The sequence below is a fragment of the Trifolium pratense genome, linkage group LG1 (assembly GCF_020283565.1).
Source record: "Trifolium pratense cultivar HEN17-A07 linkage group LG1, ARS_RC_1.1, whole genome shotgun sequence".
NCBI lineage: Eukaryota > Viridiplantae > Streptophyta > Magnoliopsida > Fabales > Fabaceae > Trifolium > Trifolium pratense.
This window is the reverse complement of record NC_060059.1, coordinates 27,459,819-27,475,573: the sequence shown is the minus strand read 5'-3', so window position 1 is coordinate 27,475,573 and position 15,755 is coordinate 27,459,819. Positions and strand designations below refer to the sequence as shown.

General features: G+C 33.2%; 2 protein-coding genes across 9 annotated transcripts; one reads left to right on the top strand and one right to left on the bottom strand.

The window, feature by feature from the left end:
* Window positions 1-1,055: 1,055 nt before the first annotated feature.
* On the bottom strand, window positions 1,056-4,368 carry LOC123902991 (uncharacterized CRM domain-containing protein At3g25440, chloroplastic). Its single transcript, XM_045952840.1, has 4 exons — window positions 4,191-4,368; window positions 3,344-3,746; window positions 2,300-2,707; window positions 1,056-1,812 (listed from the first exon to the last, which is right to left on the bottom strand). Exons 2-4 carry the CDS (start codon window positions 3,698-3,700, stop codon window positions 1,273-1,275), a joined length of 1,305 nt encoding a protein of 434 aa, XP_045808796.1. The 5' UTR covers window positions 3,701-3,746; window positions 4,191-4,368; the 3' UTR covers window positions 1,056-1,272.
* A 1,999-nt stretch (window positions 4,369-6,367) lies between these two features.
* LOC123913864 (arginine/serine-rich coiled-coil protein 2) lies at window positions 6,368-10,736 on the top strand. 8 transcript variants are annotated; one of them, XM_045964814.1, is made up of 8 exons: window positions 6,368-6,521; window positions 6,813-6,969; window positions 7,645-7,984; window positions 8,069-8,367; window positions 8,489-8,623; window positions 8,950-9,041; window positions 10,081-10,146; window positions 10,313-10,736. In XM_045964814.1, the coding sequence occupies exons 2-8, from the start codon at window positions 6,828-6,830 to the stop codon at window positions 10,472-10,474; spliced, it is 1,236 nt and encodes a 411-aa protein (XP_045820770.1). In that variant the 5' UTR covers window positions 6,368-6,521; window positions 6,813-6,827; the 3' UTR covers window positions 10,475-10,736. The 8 variants fall into 8 exon arrangements, with proteins under 8 accessions (XP_045820770.1, XP_045820761.1, XP_045820730.1 ...); XM_045964805.1 differs by having other exon boundaries at window positions 6,796-6,969; XM_045964796.1 differs by having other exon boundaries at window positions 6,386-6,521; window positions 8,486-8,623.
* The last annotated feature ends 5,019 nt before the right edge of the window (window positions 10,737-15,755 follow it).

Here is a 15,755-nt window from a genome sequence, read left to right as displayed (position 1 = left end):
CGTACGTAATTTATCGTTCAAACACTTTTGATTGCGTCTCCACCAAATTGTCCAAAGGATCATACCAATTCGCTCCATGATCTTGCTGTCCAGTTCTTCAATCAGATAAAAAACCAGCTGCTTAAATCCCTCCGCATTTGAAATATGTTGATGCAGTCTCGATGATAATCCCACATCCATCCAAACCTCTTGAACAGCGTTACATCCAAAGAAACAATGTCACTCATTTTCGCCACTTGAATCACAGCAAGGACACTTTGAATCACATTGAACTCCTTTCCGAATCAGCTTTTCTTTTACAAGTAAGCAGCCTCTGAGAGCTCTCCACAAGAATATCTTCACTCTCGTTGGAACTTTGAGTTTCCACAATTTTTTCCAGATTCCTTCTTCCTTGAGATGGTTATTATCAATGACCACCTCCATTAGATGGTAATATGCTGACCATACAAAATATTTTCCATCGCGACTAAATCGCCAAACCGGCATGTCTGCTTCTTGCGTTGAATGGAGTGGAATCTGAAGGATGGCTGAGGCATCATTTTGGTTAAATAACTGCTGCACTTGTAGAGTTTGCCATCTCCCTTCATTGTGATTTATAAGGCATGCTACTGTCATATGTTCTGAGCCTGTGACTATGTTGGTGGTGACATGTGCTTGACTATCAGACCTGAGCCATGGTTGGTTCCACACATTGATTCGTTCTCCATTTCCAATCCGACATCGTAAACCTCTTTTGACTATCACATGAGAAGTATGGATACTACGCCAAACATAGCTTGGGTTATGACCCAATTTCGCCTCTAGAAATCCCTCATTCGGATAATATTTATAAGATTTATTTATAAGATAAGAGATTATTATTCAAAAAATAATTTCTATTGAAAAGTTTTAATCACTTAGGCTTGGACTAAAATTGTATCTATTTTATTTTTACTCAAGTGTTCAAGTCCTTTTTCTTAATTTCTCCTTTTAATATATAGCTTCTGTTGTGCTGACAATTGTAACCAACTATCTCTGCATAGAGGAGTAAATGGAATGAAAATGATGACTAAGAATTTACAATCAAACAACTCTTCTGGATATTATTTCTACAATTGAACACTCATCTTGCACCATAACTCATTCATTCATAGTATTTGTCAGGAAGAAAAAAGTTGATAGTTTTAATGGTTTATACTTGATAAAATGAAATTATGCTTTCCTCTCCTCCAAAAATCTCTACTATAATACCACCTCCGACAAAAAAAATTACATTTAGTACAATGATGCGTCTCACTTTCTCTTTTTCTTTAAAAATGATGCAGCACGCAGAAAAATATGATCGACTTCATCAAACTTGGGTAAGTCGGTATCTTTTTCCATGTGTTTGGAGTTGAAAGATATTTGTTGCAGATGCTCCTCAAAATCATCTGTGTCTCCATCACTTTGATCCGGAAATTTATTAAATTCGTTCAAATAAAGAGGTTTCTCTTCATTTACCGAATTCTCTGTATCTGAATCTGTCTCAAAGATGTCTGATAATTTTTCAGAATATGAATCCAAATCAAAGTCTATATCTGCCTCATCCTCTGAGCAACCTTTGTTATCATTTATCATCGCGCGAAGTTTGTCTGATTTATCTAGTTGGAAATTTGAAATACTACTCGGTTCATCACTCACTTTGTCACTTATTTGGATTCCCTCAGTTGCTTCTGTGTTACTTTCAGCTGTGCTTTGAAGTTGTGCTCGAAGAATTTCGAGCTGTTGCTCAAGTTTGGGAATATATCTCCTCACAGCGCGGAGGCCATCCCTATACTTTGATTTATCCAATGCCTGAATAAGATGAGAGTAACCCAACGAGAGACAGTGAGAATTAGCATGATGACAAAGAAAAAGTATGAAAAAGTTCAAAATTGGAAAAAGAAACAGTTTTGAAAAAAATAAAAGTAAGCATGAGCAGCGTGCGCGCGCGCACACACACACACACACAAAAACCACAACACAATAAATTCATCACCATTTTTTGAATGAAGCACACTAGAAAACTGAGAGTTGGATTTAACATTTTATCAGCTTAAATGACAATGGTTAGAGTCTGTTATTAATTATTATTGACAAAATAACAACGGCATTGAGCAAGAATACTCATAGACTCATCACAGTGAACACTTAATTTCTCGTCACCAAATTTTCTTAAAATGCTTGGGCAATGAAATCCTAGAATAGTACGAAGAAATTTTGAAACACCACACTCGGGGAAACTCCAAATGTGTTTTTTATTCACAAAAATAATGAAATTTGTGAACACAAAACAAAGTACCTTCTTTCTTGGGAGAGTGATTCGTGGAGACATTATCTCTGTTGGTGGTTGAGAGTAATTTTTCCCTCTGTACATTATTATTGTGTCTTCTTCATGAATGTCAAGCACTATACCTCCGGTCAATCTTGCCAGCTCAGTCGCAATCTCCCTAACCTCGTCTGGTGGAAATGTCTTCACCACCACTTGCAAAGTTTGATGTTTTTTCCAATGTAGATGCATGTTCAAAATTACACCTTGGTAAATTCCTCTTCTTCCAACTGGCACATAATTTTTGCTTTTCAGTCCCATTTTTAAGAAGAAAAAGTGCTCTTCTGGTGTCAATATCTCAGGATCATGAGTTATTTCTGATGATTCCGTTGGCTCAATCTTCTTCAGAGCTTCGCAAAGTCTCTCTTCTTTTTTACGAGCCTACGTTATACAGAAATAATTATATATTCACCAACTGACATGATAAACATAAAATACAAACCATATATGTCTTATATCTAATTAAAAACAATGAAATAAAAAGTAAATGAGAATGCTCGAGCTTTATTTATCACCCTGGAGGAAAGCAATGAACTTGTTTTATGACCTATTGACATGCAATTAACACATAAAAACCAATAATGATGGATCCCCAAAGAACTTGACTATTATTATAATCTATAATCTATGAAGCACGGACACCGGACACGACAAGGACACTGAAACGTCGACGCCGATAATAATTTGAGAAAATGACATAATTTAAGGAGTGTCGGTGCTTCATAGATTATAATTGATAATTGACAGTAGGCAATCCAAATTCAACTAATCAGATTTGGACTCTATACTATCAGGAGTCAGGACACATTCACACAGCTATGGAATTTGCACTCTTGAATTAATCTATTACTTGCATTGCATCTTTGTCTTTAAATTATCAAATGACTTGGTGAATTCATATTATTCCCTTAACAGCCTGCCGGAATATACAAAATTATCCAAGTTTCCGGCTGGGCTATCCGGGATTGACAATTATGATTTGAACGGAAAAGAAAAAAGAGAAGGAAAGTAAGGTACCTTTAATAACTTGTATAAAATAGTTTCCTCCGTTGTCATCCTTTGAATCTCTTTCTTCTTCTTATATCTAAAGAACTTAAGCCACCTCACAACAGCTCGTTTCCCCTTCAATTTTTTCCTCGGGGAATTCTCCTGAAGTGGCTCCTCTACAAGCTTATCATTAAACTTTAAAAATGGACTTGAATGAAACCCTACTCCTGTTACTGTAGAAGGAACCTTCAACTCATGGTGATGGTGGCGGCCAAATACATGTTCATAGTTCAAGTGAAGCAATAAGGAGGTGAGAGTAGTATTATTGTTATTCTGGGGGAAGTGAAATTTATTCACAAGTGCTGAAGTCAAAACCCTCCACGCCATTTGAATCACGAAATCCCCAATATCCGAATCATGAATAAGACAATGGCTGCATAATGGAGGAATTGAAACAATCAATCAGTTTCTTTTTTGCTTTCCTCCGCCACCAGTGGCGGAACCAGGAAGAAAAACTCAAATGGGCTACTAAGAAAAACTATAATATATAAATTAAATATGAAAATTATATTGCATATAAATTTAATTAGTAATAAGTACAAGGTTGATATTATATATAATACCTCTCAATCCAAAGCACAAGAAATGCCAAGGTTGAGGAAAATCACTCAATTCGAATAGGAACAAAATCAACAATTAACAATGTGCAAGAACTCATTAAATCAACAATCAAAAAAATAATAGAAACAAAAGGGGAATGTGCAATTACTCATTCAATCAACAATCAACAAAACAATCTCAAGAATAAGATTAAACAATTGAATAACAATAGCTGGACAGAGACAGAGAGTGAGAGCGAATGAGGGACAAAGATTACCGGTTGCCGGCGTGTTTCAGAGAGGGAGAAAGCTTCGCCGCCGGCGACAGAGGGCGTTGTGGCGGTGGATGGACCAATGGTGGCAGAAGAGCTACGACGTCACTTTGGAAGATACATAAGTGGGAAACAATATGTTTGAGTGTTGAGAGATTTGGAGAAAAACAAAGTAGAAAATGAAAAAATGAGAGTGTTGAGGGATTTTTTTTTTTAATACTTTAGCATTTTTCCATTTTTATAATACTATGGTTGATATGAAATTTTCACCGCCCTTAACGATGACTAATCTCCGTCAAGAAACCTGTGGGATACATAAGATGAGTTATCCCCTCCCAATCGAATTTTTTTCCTTACGCATGAGTCGGGAATCGAACTTCTGATCACATGCTTAATCGGACCAAAATCCTTACCATTTTGATCATCACGGTTGGTATTCAATAAACTATTTCACAATGAGAAACACCAAAAGCAAATATTTGACAATGATTTTAGAAGCTTTATATAAATTCTTTAAATCTATTCAAACTTTTATAATACTCTTTAGAAATTTTAAATTGAAATAAAATAAATTATATTTTTTTTATAAATTAAAAGTATTTAGATATCAAGGTAGGGTTAGGCATCCCAATTATGTTGGTATCCTTACCATTTCTTGTCTCATATTTATATCTCATATTAAATGGTTTATAAAAAAATTGGCCATTTATTCTCTACTTTTGGGCATATTTTTATTTGTTTGTTTAGTTTCATACATGTAGATCACAAATAAAAAAAATAATTTTAGATGTATTCTCAAATGATGATACAAGAATTAGATGTGGGAATAGGCTAGGGCGAACAATATTTTACCAAGTCTGAGTCTGACCTGTCAAAAAATCGAAGGTCCGAGCCTGACTTGTGGCCATCATATGCTTAATTTCTAGGCCTGGCTTTTTGAAAGCCTGTTATGGTCTATTAGCCTGCTTAAAAGCTTATTTCACATGAACATTCTTAAATAAATAATTATATTTAATTTTAAATATACTTGTGAACTAATAAACCAGTATAAGTATTCCTTTTGATATTTAACATCATATTTTAGAGAATTTGACTATATATATGTCATCATATTTCAATTCTACTTTATAATAATACATTTATATATGTTAAAAACTAATGTAGATTAATAAACTTAAACTACTTAAAAAGTTAATAGATTTATAATTTAATCAAAGTTAAAAATTTAATAGAGAAATAATAATTATAGTAAAAATATTATTCATATTAACTTAAATAGGCCAGCCTAGTAGACCTCAAATGTTTTTTTAAAGACCTGCGGCCTGACCTTTTTAGCTAAATAGACTTATAAAAAAAACTTTGGTCCGCTATATTTAAAGAAATAGGCTGACCTAACCTAAGTCTATGTAGGCTAGGCCATAGACCCCTATAGGCTGGCTTGACCTATTCCCACCTCTAACAAGAATCATCAAATATAATTTAGAAATTAGCAAGTGTTCAAGAAAATAAAAATCTTATTTCTTAAAAAAAAAAACAATTAAACACACATATGATATAGATTAAACCAATGCAAACAATAAGAAAAGTCGTTTCGTCATCGGATAATTAGAAAGACATCGATTTGTTTTTTAACAAATAGGAAAATATCATTTATTATGAAGTTGGATTTTTATGGTCACTTTAGATGATTGTTCGGTTCAGATGTTCAAGCTGATTTGGTTTCTTCTTCTAAACTTTGGTATGATAATTTTGTTGAAATTTGTTTTCTAGGATATTCTACACTATTTATGAAAATCATCATGAATTTGGTAGGTTAAAAATGAGGTACATACTCATCATTGAGGAACAATGTCAACATATTGGAGAGAAGACGCGTAAAAAGATGAGAGCAAAGAGTAACATTAGTCTCATTCCAATGGATACACCCCAAATTAGGAGAGAACAAAAATTGGAGAATTTGATGGAATGAAATGTTCATTACGTTCCGTTTCATTCAATTTCATTTGTATTTTGCAAATCCAAACAATATAATCTAATTAATTACTTACCACTCCATTTCATTTCATTCTACTCCATCACATTCCATCGATCCAAACGTAAATTTTATTTTATTATTATTATTTTTTAAAATTTAATAACCAATTACTTTATTTTATTTATTATTAAAAAAAACTAATCTAAACGACAGTATATGTAAAAAATCCTTCGTTCAAACGACAAACAGAAGAGGGAAGAATCAATTGAGCGAGCGAGGGTTTCATTTCTTCTCCTCCACCCTATGAATCAATCATCCACACCCTGAATTCAAATTCCCAAATCTCTCATTCCTACTCCTACGTACTTCCCCTTTCTCCTTCATATATTCTTTTTTAGTTTACGTTTTTCCATCTATGTTCTTTGTTATCTTCGTAATCTTCAGTTTTTGTTTGAAAAATTGTCGAAATTTTAGATATTTATTCATATATATGCTGTTTTGTAACTTGAAATGAATGAATTTATCTATTCATGAGTTCAATTCAATATGCACTGTATGTAATGTAACTAGGATTTTAATATTTAGGTCACTCTTTTGTGTTGATTCTTTAATTCACTAACTGACTGATTTCAATAGTGTTTGTTTACATACAGGGTTGGTATAGCAGGATGGATTCAAACTCGCAGTCTCCACATCACCGTGACGACGATTCTGATACCAAAAACGCATTTCGCAAGCCTTCTGGGGAGCCAGCTAATAGGAATTATCGCCGCCGATCACCTATTCACGCCTCATCATCACCTACTGATGGTTTGTTACAATCTTTTATTTAAATGAACTCTTGCTCGAGTTATATTATTGTTGTTGTGTCTGTTTTGTTTTATTTTGAGAAAATTTCTTGTTTTCATTTCCTCATTTGTAAGAGGAAAACTTGAATGTTCTGTTATTCATATGGTTAAATGGTTTATATGCTAACCGAGCGATTGGGCTAAAGTGGTTAATGAGTTTCCGCTAGGGTAAATCATTCGGAAGAACCTCCCAGTTTGATTCATGGTGGGAACAATTCTTGGCTAGACTTTATCTATCTAGTGGTCGAACTTTGGATTATCATGGCCCCTTCCCTTGGGAACTAGAGGGTTAATACCTAAAATAAAATAAAAATGGTTTATATGCTTTTTTAGGTTAAGTGTGATTCATTGCACACTTTGGCATTGCTTTAATTGCCTTTTGGGTATGTGTTATTATCAGTATTCTGTTGCTGGGCTAGACTTTATCTATCTAGTGGTCGAACTTTGGATTATCAGGCCCCTTCCCTTGGGAACTAGAGGGTTAATACCTAAAATAAAATAAAAATGGTTTATATGCTTTTTTAGGTTAAGTGTGATTCATTGCACACTTTGGCATTGCTTTAATTGCCTTTTGGGTATGTGTTATTATCAGTATTCTGTTGCTGCAATTTGCCACTAAACTTTTCATTATGTGCAGGTAGTCCCAGGCGTGAACACAGCTCAAGTCCATATCCACCAAGGGAAGATTCTGTCAGAGTCTCTCACCATCATTCAAGGAAGTATGATGGCAGGGAACAAGACCAAAAATACGGCGGAAATCGCTATGGCAGAAGCACTGATTCTCTTAGACATTCTGACAGACAGTCATCCCGCAGCTCCTATGGTCACTCTAGGCATGACAAGTACGCTGATGAAGATAGAAAACATGAGAGATTCTCATCACGTTCTGGACGTGATCATATGAGAGAAGAGAGTGATAGCAGGTCAAAAGACTACAGGCGTAGTATGGACAAATATTCACGTGAAAAATATGAAAGGTCTGATTATAAAAGCAACGAGAAAGTTAGTGAAACTTATTCGCAGCATCGGAAATATAAAGATATGGATTCTTCATGTGACAGGTCTGGATCCGACAAGAGGTGTTCGACATATGAGGAGGTGGAGAAGGAGAGGCGTACAAGGGACGGGGATGGTCGTGATGAAAGAAAGAATTCTCAAAGAAATTCTGGAGAACACAAAAGTGACCGTGCAGTTTCATATTCAGAGTCTAGGAGCCAAAAAGATGACATTGAGATTAGTAAGAACAAGGACCGAAGCTCTAGAAAGGTAGGCGAGGTATTTGGTGTTGAAGATAAGGAATCTTCTGGAAAGAAGCCAAAGTTGTTTGGTGCTGACAAGGATGACAATTCTGGAAAAGATGGTATTGTCTTTGTATTGTTTTTACATGAATTGGGCACACTTATTACCCTCAAAATTATTATTGTATTTTTTTTTGAACAAGAAAATTATTATTGTATTAACTTGTTATTGTGGTAAAGCAGATGAAAGGAAGACTTCAGGTTCAAAGTTTCCTCATGAGAGCAGGCCAGATTTAGCGGCTGCCAAGACCAGTGGTTTTGATAATGGCAACAATCTAGATGCTGCCAAAGTGGCAGCCATGAGAGCTGCTGAATTAGGTATACACTGCATTTCCTGAAAAGCCTTTTATTTGGATGTGGGCTTATGTTGTGTCTCTCATTGGTCAGATTCTGGTTGTTTGAAGGTTCATGATTACAATTTTTAAACATTTACAGAATGTGGATTGTTGTAGGTTGGATGTATTTTATACCACGGGCATGACTATGACTTCCAATTTTTTAGACACGTGTCTGCTATCAATTTCTTATGTTTTCCCTTCCCCATAAATGATTTTTCTAATAACATGTTTCCAATTCTTTAACTTTTGATTCTAATACTTGTAGATCTCATCTGTTATTTATTTGGAAATTTTGATGCATAACAGTTAACAAGAACTTAGTAGGGGCTAATTCCTTGACTACGGACCAAAAGAAGAAACTGTTGTGGGGCAGCAAAAAGAGTACACCCACCGAAGAGGTATCTTTGATAATTTGTTACATTTACCCCTTTATTGGCAGAGTTTTTACGTCTTTTGTATAACATATTAACATTAGGAGTACTTCATGCTCAAGGGATTATTGAGTCAGGGTGTATAGTGTCCATTTTCTCTCCTTTTTTACCCCTTTATTGGCCGAGTTTTTACGTCTTTTTGTATAACATATTAACATTAGGAGTACTTCATGCTCAAGGGATTATTGAGTCAGGGTGTATAGTGTGCATTTTCTCTCCTTTTATATTCTTGGTTAATAGCTGTATTGTAGCAATATGGTCTCCTAAATTTTTGAGGTGCTTGTAATCATGTCCTCTTCATGACTTGCATGTTTTGACTTTTGAGGTTACAAGGTTGTTTTTTTTGTTTGTTAAACACGAACAGAACTTCCTCAGCTGTGCAAGTCATGAAGGCATCCGACCTTTTAAAATATATCCACTCTATCGTAAAACTCCTGCTCTAGCAAATTTGGACTACTCACTTCAGATGAGAAAATCAATTGTTGATTTATTTATTAAAGATTGAGATTACTTCATCTTTGATAAATTAAATCAATTGTTTACTGTCTCATTAGTCATTACGTGTAAATGATGTTTATAAATGATTTATTTATTAAATCAATTGTTGATTTGGACCACTCTAGGTAATCTTAGCTCCATCTTTGGTGTTCTCCTTTGATATTGTTTACTGTCTCATTAGTCATTACGTGTAAATGATGTTTATAAATTTTATGGTGCAAGTTTCCTATTTGCATTGACTTGAATAGTTAATAGACTTATCTGTTTCATTTTGCACAAAGATGAATTACATGAAGTTGTATACTTGGTAATAGGATAACTAGAGGGGTAAATGGGGAGTGCCTAGGCCTACAGTTCTAGATAATCAGGTTTCTGGATTTGTTACTGGGCCACTTTTTTTGCTTTATGCCATGGATAATCATATATGTTAATATTTGTTTTGCGTTTCCTACAACCTTCTACATAGAATGTGATTGCTGCTCTGTAATGCATTGTCTAAATGTTGCAGTCTGGCCACCGCTGGGATATGGCAATGTTTGATCGCGAGCGACAAGAGAAATTCAATAAACTCATGGTAAGTTTGGATTGAGTCAGTTGCTATATTCTGACCCAACAATAACATGAGGAGATTGTTTAGTTGTTCCTGAATGACTGACTCACTCTGTTAGTGTTTCTTCACCTACTCCTACTAACACATTTTTTGAGTCTGAGTTTGTACTCGTGCCTATGGCAAATTGTAGGGTGTGAAAGGAGAAGCCAAAGTGGAGCAGAACTCGGACAATCAAAATGACAACGACACAGTCCGTGCCGAGAAGCAGAAGGAACTCCAGCTGGAACTTGAGAAACAGTACACTGCAGGTCTTCGACGAAGAGATGGCCGCACAGTTGGATTAGGTCTTTAATCATTCACTAGTGGAATTTTGCATCCTTTTGACTTTTGTAGTAAGTTTGAGTGTACTATCATTGATTAGGAGGAATGTTTGTTACATGTTTGGGAGTTTATGACGTGTATGTATGATCTTATGTATGATCTGATGCTTAGAGGAACTTATCATGGCCGTACAATTTAAATGAGACGGTTTGATGCTACAATGGAACCAGTAGCGTTATGTGAAAACATGACAGTGATATCAACTCAAACAAATTAGAAATTTTGAAGTACTATATGTAGATGAGCATATGTGTAGTGATTATGGCATTATGAATATGTTAAATGACTTGGATATAACAAAAGAATTATAATTGTATTTTTCGTCTGAAAAATTTAATCTAGGCCACTGAAAATGATAAGACTATTTAAGAATGTTAGTGAGGGTAGTCAGTAGCATGTGAAACCTTCGTATCAACAATTGATGAAATAACGGGAAAGATTAGGGGATGTTTGTTTCTGGTATTTATTTTAGTTTTTTTTTACAGGAATTTCTGGTTTATACATTTATATACCAAGTAATGATATTCGTGAATCGTGAGAACCTTATTGTGAATAATATTCTGTAGAACACTTTATAAAAGTGCGTTTGACTTCTTTTTTTTGTCAGGATTCCTTAAAATAATTTAACAACTGTGTTATTTTAACAATTTTTATTTTAATAATGCTATTTCTACACTTTACACATTTTAAAAATTTACATTAATTAGTCAAAAATAATATACAAGAAAAAAAAAACTTGACACCAACAAACTCTCTCTCTCTCTCTCTCTCTCTCTCTCTCTCTCTATATATATATATATATATATATATATATATATATATATATATATATATATATATATATATTAAAATGAACAACATAAAAATTATATATTTTATTTTGTAGATAAATGAAATGACATAGTCATTATAAACTCACAATTTCGGTTATAACGTCCAACCAAATAATTTTGATATTTTTTACAAGTTGAACTAAGACCTGTGAACACAATTTAAAAGATAAACTAAAAAAAAATGCTAGAAAATATATTATTTATAAAAAGAAAATATAATTTTTGTTATATAATATTTGTTTAATTTACTTGTTTCAATTTTATAATATTTAAACTTATCTAAATTTCAGTTTCAATATTTGTGTTGTATGTTAGTACTATTAAATTTAAGTAAAATATGGGGGAAAATATTTTACGGAACAAATTTAGATAAAAAAATTCAATCAAAATTTGTAGTTACTTTGTATTTCCTATTTATATCATATTATGTTATAGATTAATGTGTTTTAAATAATTACTGATACTCTCTAAATAATTAAATTAAATTATTTTATCCAACCAAAAATAAAAAGATCACTTTGCACATGAAAAAAAGATTAAAAAATAAAAACAAGAAACAACGGCTGTTATAGAAAAAGAAAAGAAAGAACCAAGATTATATACTAATGTTGCCGAAAACAATTTGTAGATCAACTCCCAAAAAAAGGTAAAAAATAAAGATCAGGAACAACGGTGGTTAATGATAAGAAAGAATTAATATTACATTACGAATTTGGTTTCTAAAGAGAGGCCTAAATTCCTTTAAAATTTTTTGATATCCTCTCGTGTTTCTTTTTCACCCCTTGGATTTCCTTTTTTGCACTTCAATAAAAATTTTGGTTTTTGTTTACCGAATTTTTCCTGAATTTGAACTAGAAAAAACTTTGATTTCTGCGAACCGGATTTTTTTCAAAGGCAAAATTGATTTTTTCGAGGGGTAAAAAAGAATCACAGGAGGCCTAAAGAAAATTATCAACTTTTTTATAGTATTTGGGGCCTAAAGTTAGGGCTTGGGCCTCTTTATGCTTGGGTCGGCCCTGAATAGCCGGCAAAATAGATTTTGAAGTACGAAAGCCCTAAATTGCTTTACTTTTGTGGGTAGAACCGTTGGCTCCTTACGCCTCAAGCTATACAATGATGATGAAAGGATTTATGTCAAACATTGCATATGTGTCACTGAAACCACGACTGACTCCAAATTTTGAAACCTTAAGCGGGTCGTTGTGCCTTTAGTTGACTAGGAAGATGTCAAAGTTGTCTGGAAGCCGCTCCTGTATTCAAGCTTGTGCATGGCTTAGTTTGCCTACGACCCAAACTGGTTAGCCATACTTTCCGACCATGTCCCTATGTTGCAGTCCCATTTAAAGGATTTAACCATAAATGATTTTGAAACTATGTACGCTGAAGAGTTGGCTAATTTTAAGCCACCGCTGAATGGTTTTTAACTGAGTAAGTAATATCTCTTATGAAACCAAGTTTGTACACAGATTCTATGATGTTACTTGTTTTGGTTGTGTTTTAGAAAAAGGAAAAATAAAATTGGCACTGATGTGCATTTTTTATAATAGTATATGTTAATGATCAGAGGACAATACTTTTTATACTACTACATTCGCAACCGTGTCTAATTTTTATGCATGTATTCAAAAAAAGATATGAAAACAAGTGATAAACGAAACAAATAAGTAATTAATATTTTATAAAATAATAGAATATTACAAAATTTCATTAGATGATTTAATTATAATAAGTTTTTTTACGGGTAATTATAATAAGTTTTTTTTTTTTTATAAATAAAAGATACATAAATGTAATATGAGTTTCATAATAATAGAATAAAATAATAGGGTTAAAATTTACAATCACTTTGTATTTTAATCATATATAATATTCGTTTTCACATGACTCAAAGAGTCATGTTAATACATGAAAATATGAGATATTATTATTTACAATATATATTGATGATGTAGTTGTTGGTGTTCTTTGTTAATAAAATAAATGAGTATAGTCATATTTAATTCATGCAAATAAGAGAAAATCATTATGTGTGAATTATCTAATATTTAAAATTGATTTTTTAATTTAAAAATAGTAAGTTGTATTCAACATTAAATTATCAATTATGAGTATTTAAGTTTGATCTCTAATTTGAATAATACTTGATATATTTTTCTTATCTCCCGACTGAATTTTAGATTTCTAAAGACTATTTCCCTCGAGAATTTGAGAGGATAAGATTTGTATTCCAAATAATTGACAATTCTCGTAACTACATTGGAGGAATAAGTTTGTTATTAATTTTCAGGTCAAAATAATTGTCATTTTGTTTTTTGTTTAATTTTTATAAATTTGCAAGTTACATTTTTTATCTTCATTTTGACACCCACAAATTTCTTGTTCAAGTTTTTTCATTGTGCATAAACAAACAATTCCAATGATATGATTATAAAGGGTACAATTATTTTAATTGGTCTATGGCACCAAAAATTTCAAAGCCGAACCTATGAAGGACACTTAGATTAGAAAGTAGAAACTAATGGACATATTTTTTTTGACACTTTTTTTGTGTATTTTCTTTTGGTACAATTTTTGTGTATTTTTAAAATGTGTAAAGTGTAGAAATAAAATTATAAAAAAAAGGTAAGGGGGATGAAAATTAGCACATAGTTTAGTGTCAATGTTTTTTATATTTTTATTTTATTTTTAGGTAAACTAAGAGCATTATAAGACGCTTATCGAAAAAAAAAGAGCATTATAAGACATCACAATGACAAGTAGACATCAGAGAGACATATAGTAGCACTAATCCTATATCTCTTTGCCCATATTTAATATAAAAAAGGGGAAACTATACAAAGTGTGTGTGTGTGTGGGGGGGTTGGGGGGGTCGAACCTTACCCAACGAAAAAGCAAAAAGAGCAAAAATTAAAAAGAAAAGAAGAAACAACAAAACAAAAAACTCAAAGATTTCCCACAAAAGAAAACTTCTTTAAATTACCCAAAGATCAATGAGAGCATGGCGGAGGTGGACCCTTAGACTTGGTAGGATAACTCCCAAGGTTGCGCGCAATTCGTATGTTTTGTTTTTTAGTTTTCTTAGAGACGTACATAGTGAATGAAACCTCTTTTTCAGTATTTATACTCGTTCGAGGTGCCCATACTTGTTTTATCTTCTCCATATCGTCCAACACTACCTGTGGTAAAATAGGCTGCTGCAAAATAATTTGAGTTTCAGCTACTACTTCTTCTTCCGAGTTAGAGGCTAACTCTGACATATCTGGATCTATAGTCTTTATATTATTATGTGCGGTATCGGTATGAAACAATGTTATTTCCTCTTCTAGGACTTCCTCAGAAGCACTATGATTAAAATTACCATTTTGCCTCTCAGGATTAGTAACCATGGCAACATCATCCTCATTATGCCGCTCAAGATCAGTAATCGTAGCATCATCCTCATTAGTTTCTTTAAGAATCTCATTAGGGTTATGATTAACAATCTTCTCAGTTGAGTCGTCGATCTCATCTTCAGTCACCCGCGTAACAAGAAGATCACCATCAACACGAACAATATCTTCCTGATGCTCAATTTTCTTTTCCAAATTAATCACAGGTGCAGACGATTGCTTTAGAATATATTGCTTTTGTGCTTGCACTTTGACAACTTTCTCAACTGGTTTTTCTTGTGGGTGCAATTTACAGCAATTGGTAATCAAGTGTCCAATGGAATAACAATGATTACAATACTCTGGAAGACGCTCATAGATTACCTGACATAAAACACAAAGCCATCCTTTTCAACCATAACTTCATCATAAATCCTTTTTGACAGATCAATATCAACTAAAATCCTAGCATAATGTCTGAAAGCTCGCTTCTTTGTCGCAACATCCAACATTAAGGGAGTACCTATGCCATTCGCAATTTCAAATAACAAACGAGGCCTCCAATATTCTTGGGGCAGGTTCAAGAGACGAATCCACACCTGAACATGAGTTTGTCGTTGTGTATAAATATTAAAGTCAGGTGCCCACTTTGTAACTCGAATAATACCTGGCTTTAGATTGATGGTACCCGCTGCCCATGCCTTACGTTTGTCCTCCGGATTAGAAAATTGCAACTCGAAAAAGCTGCGCCCTAAAGCCACCAAATGCCATAAAGCGAAGTCCTTCCATATCGCGCGTAATTTCGCAAGAAGATCACGAGTAGTAAGAGGGTTATGTACATATGTCCGTGCATTGAATATTAAAGAATATATTGACTTTGTAAAAATAAAAAATAAAGAATATATCTCTAAGATTTAACTTAAAGTTTTTTTTTTACTTAACTTTAAAGTTAAAAACTCCACATTTTCAACCTTTTATTTTCTTTTATTCTAGGGCTATGATTAATTATTAAGGGTCCGTTTAGATTCAACTTATTTTTGAGCTTACAAAA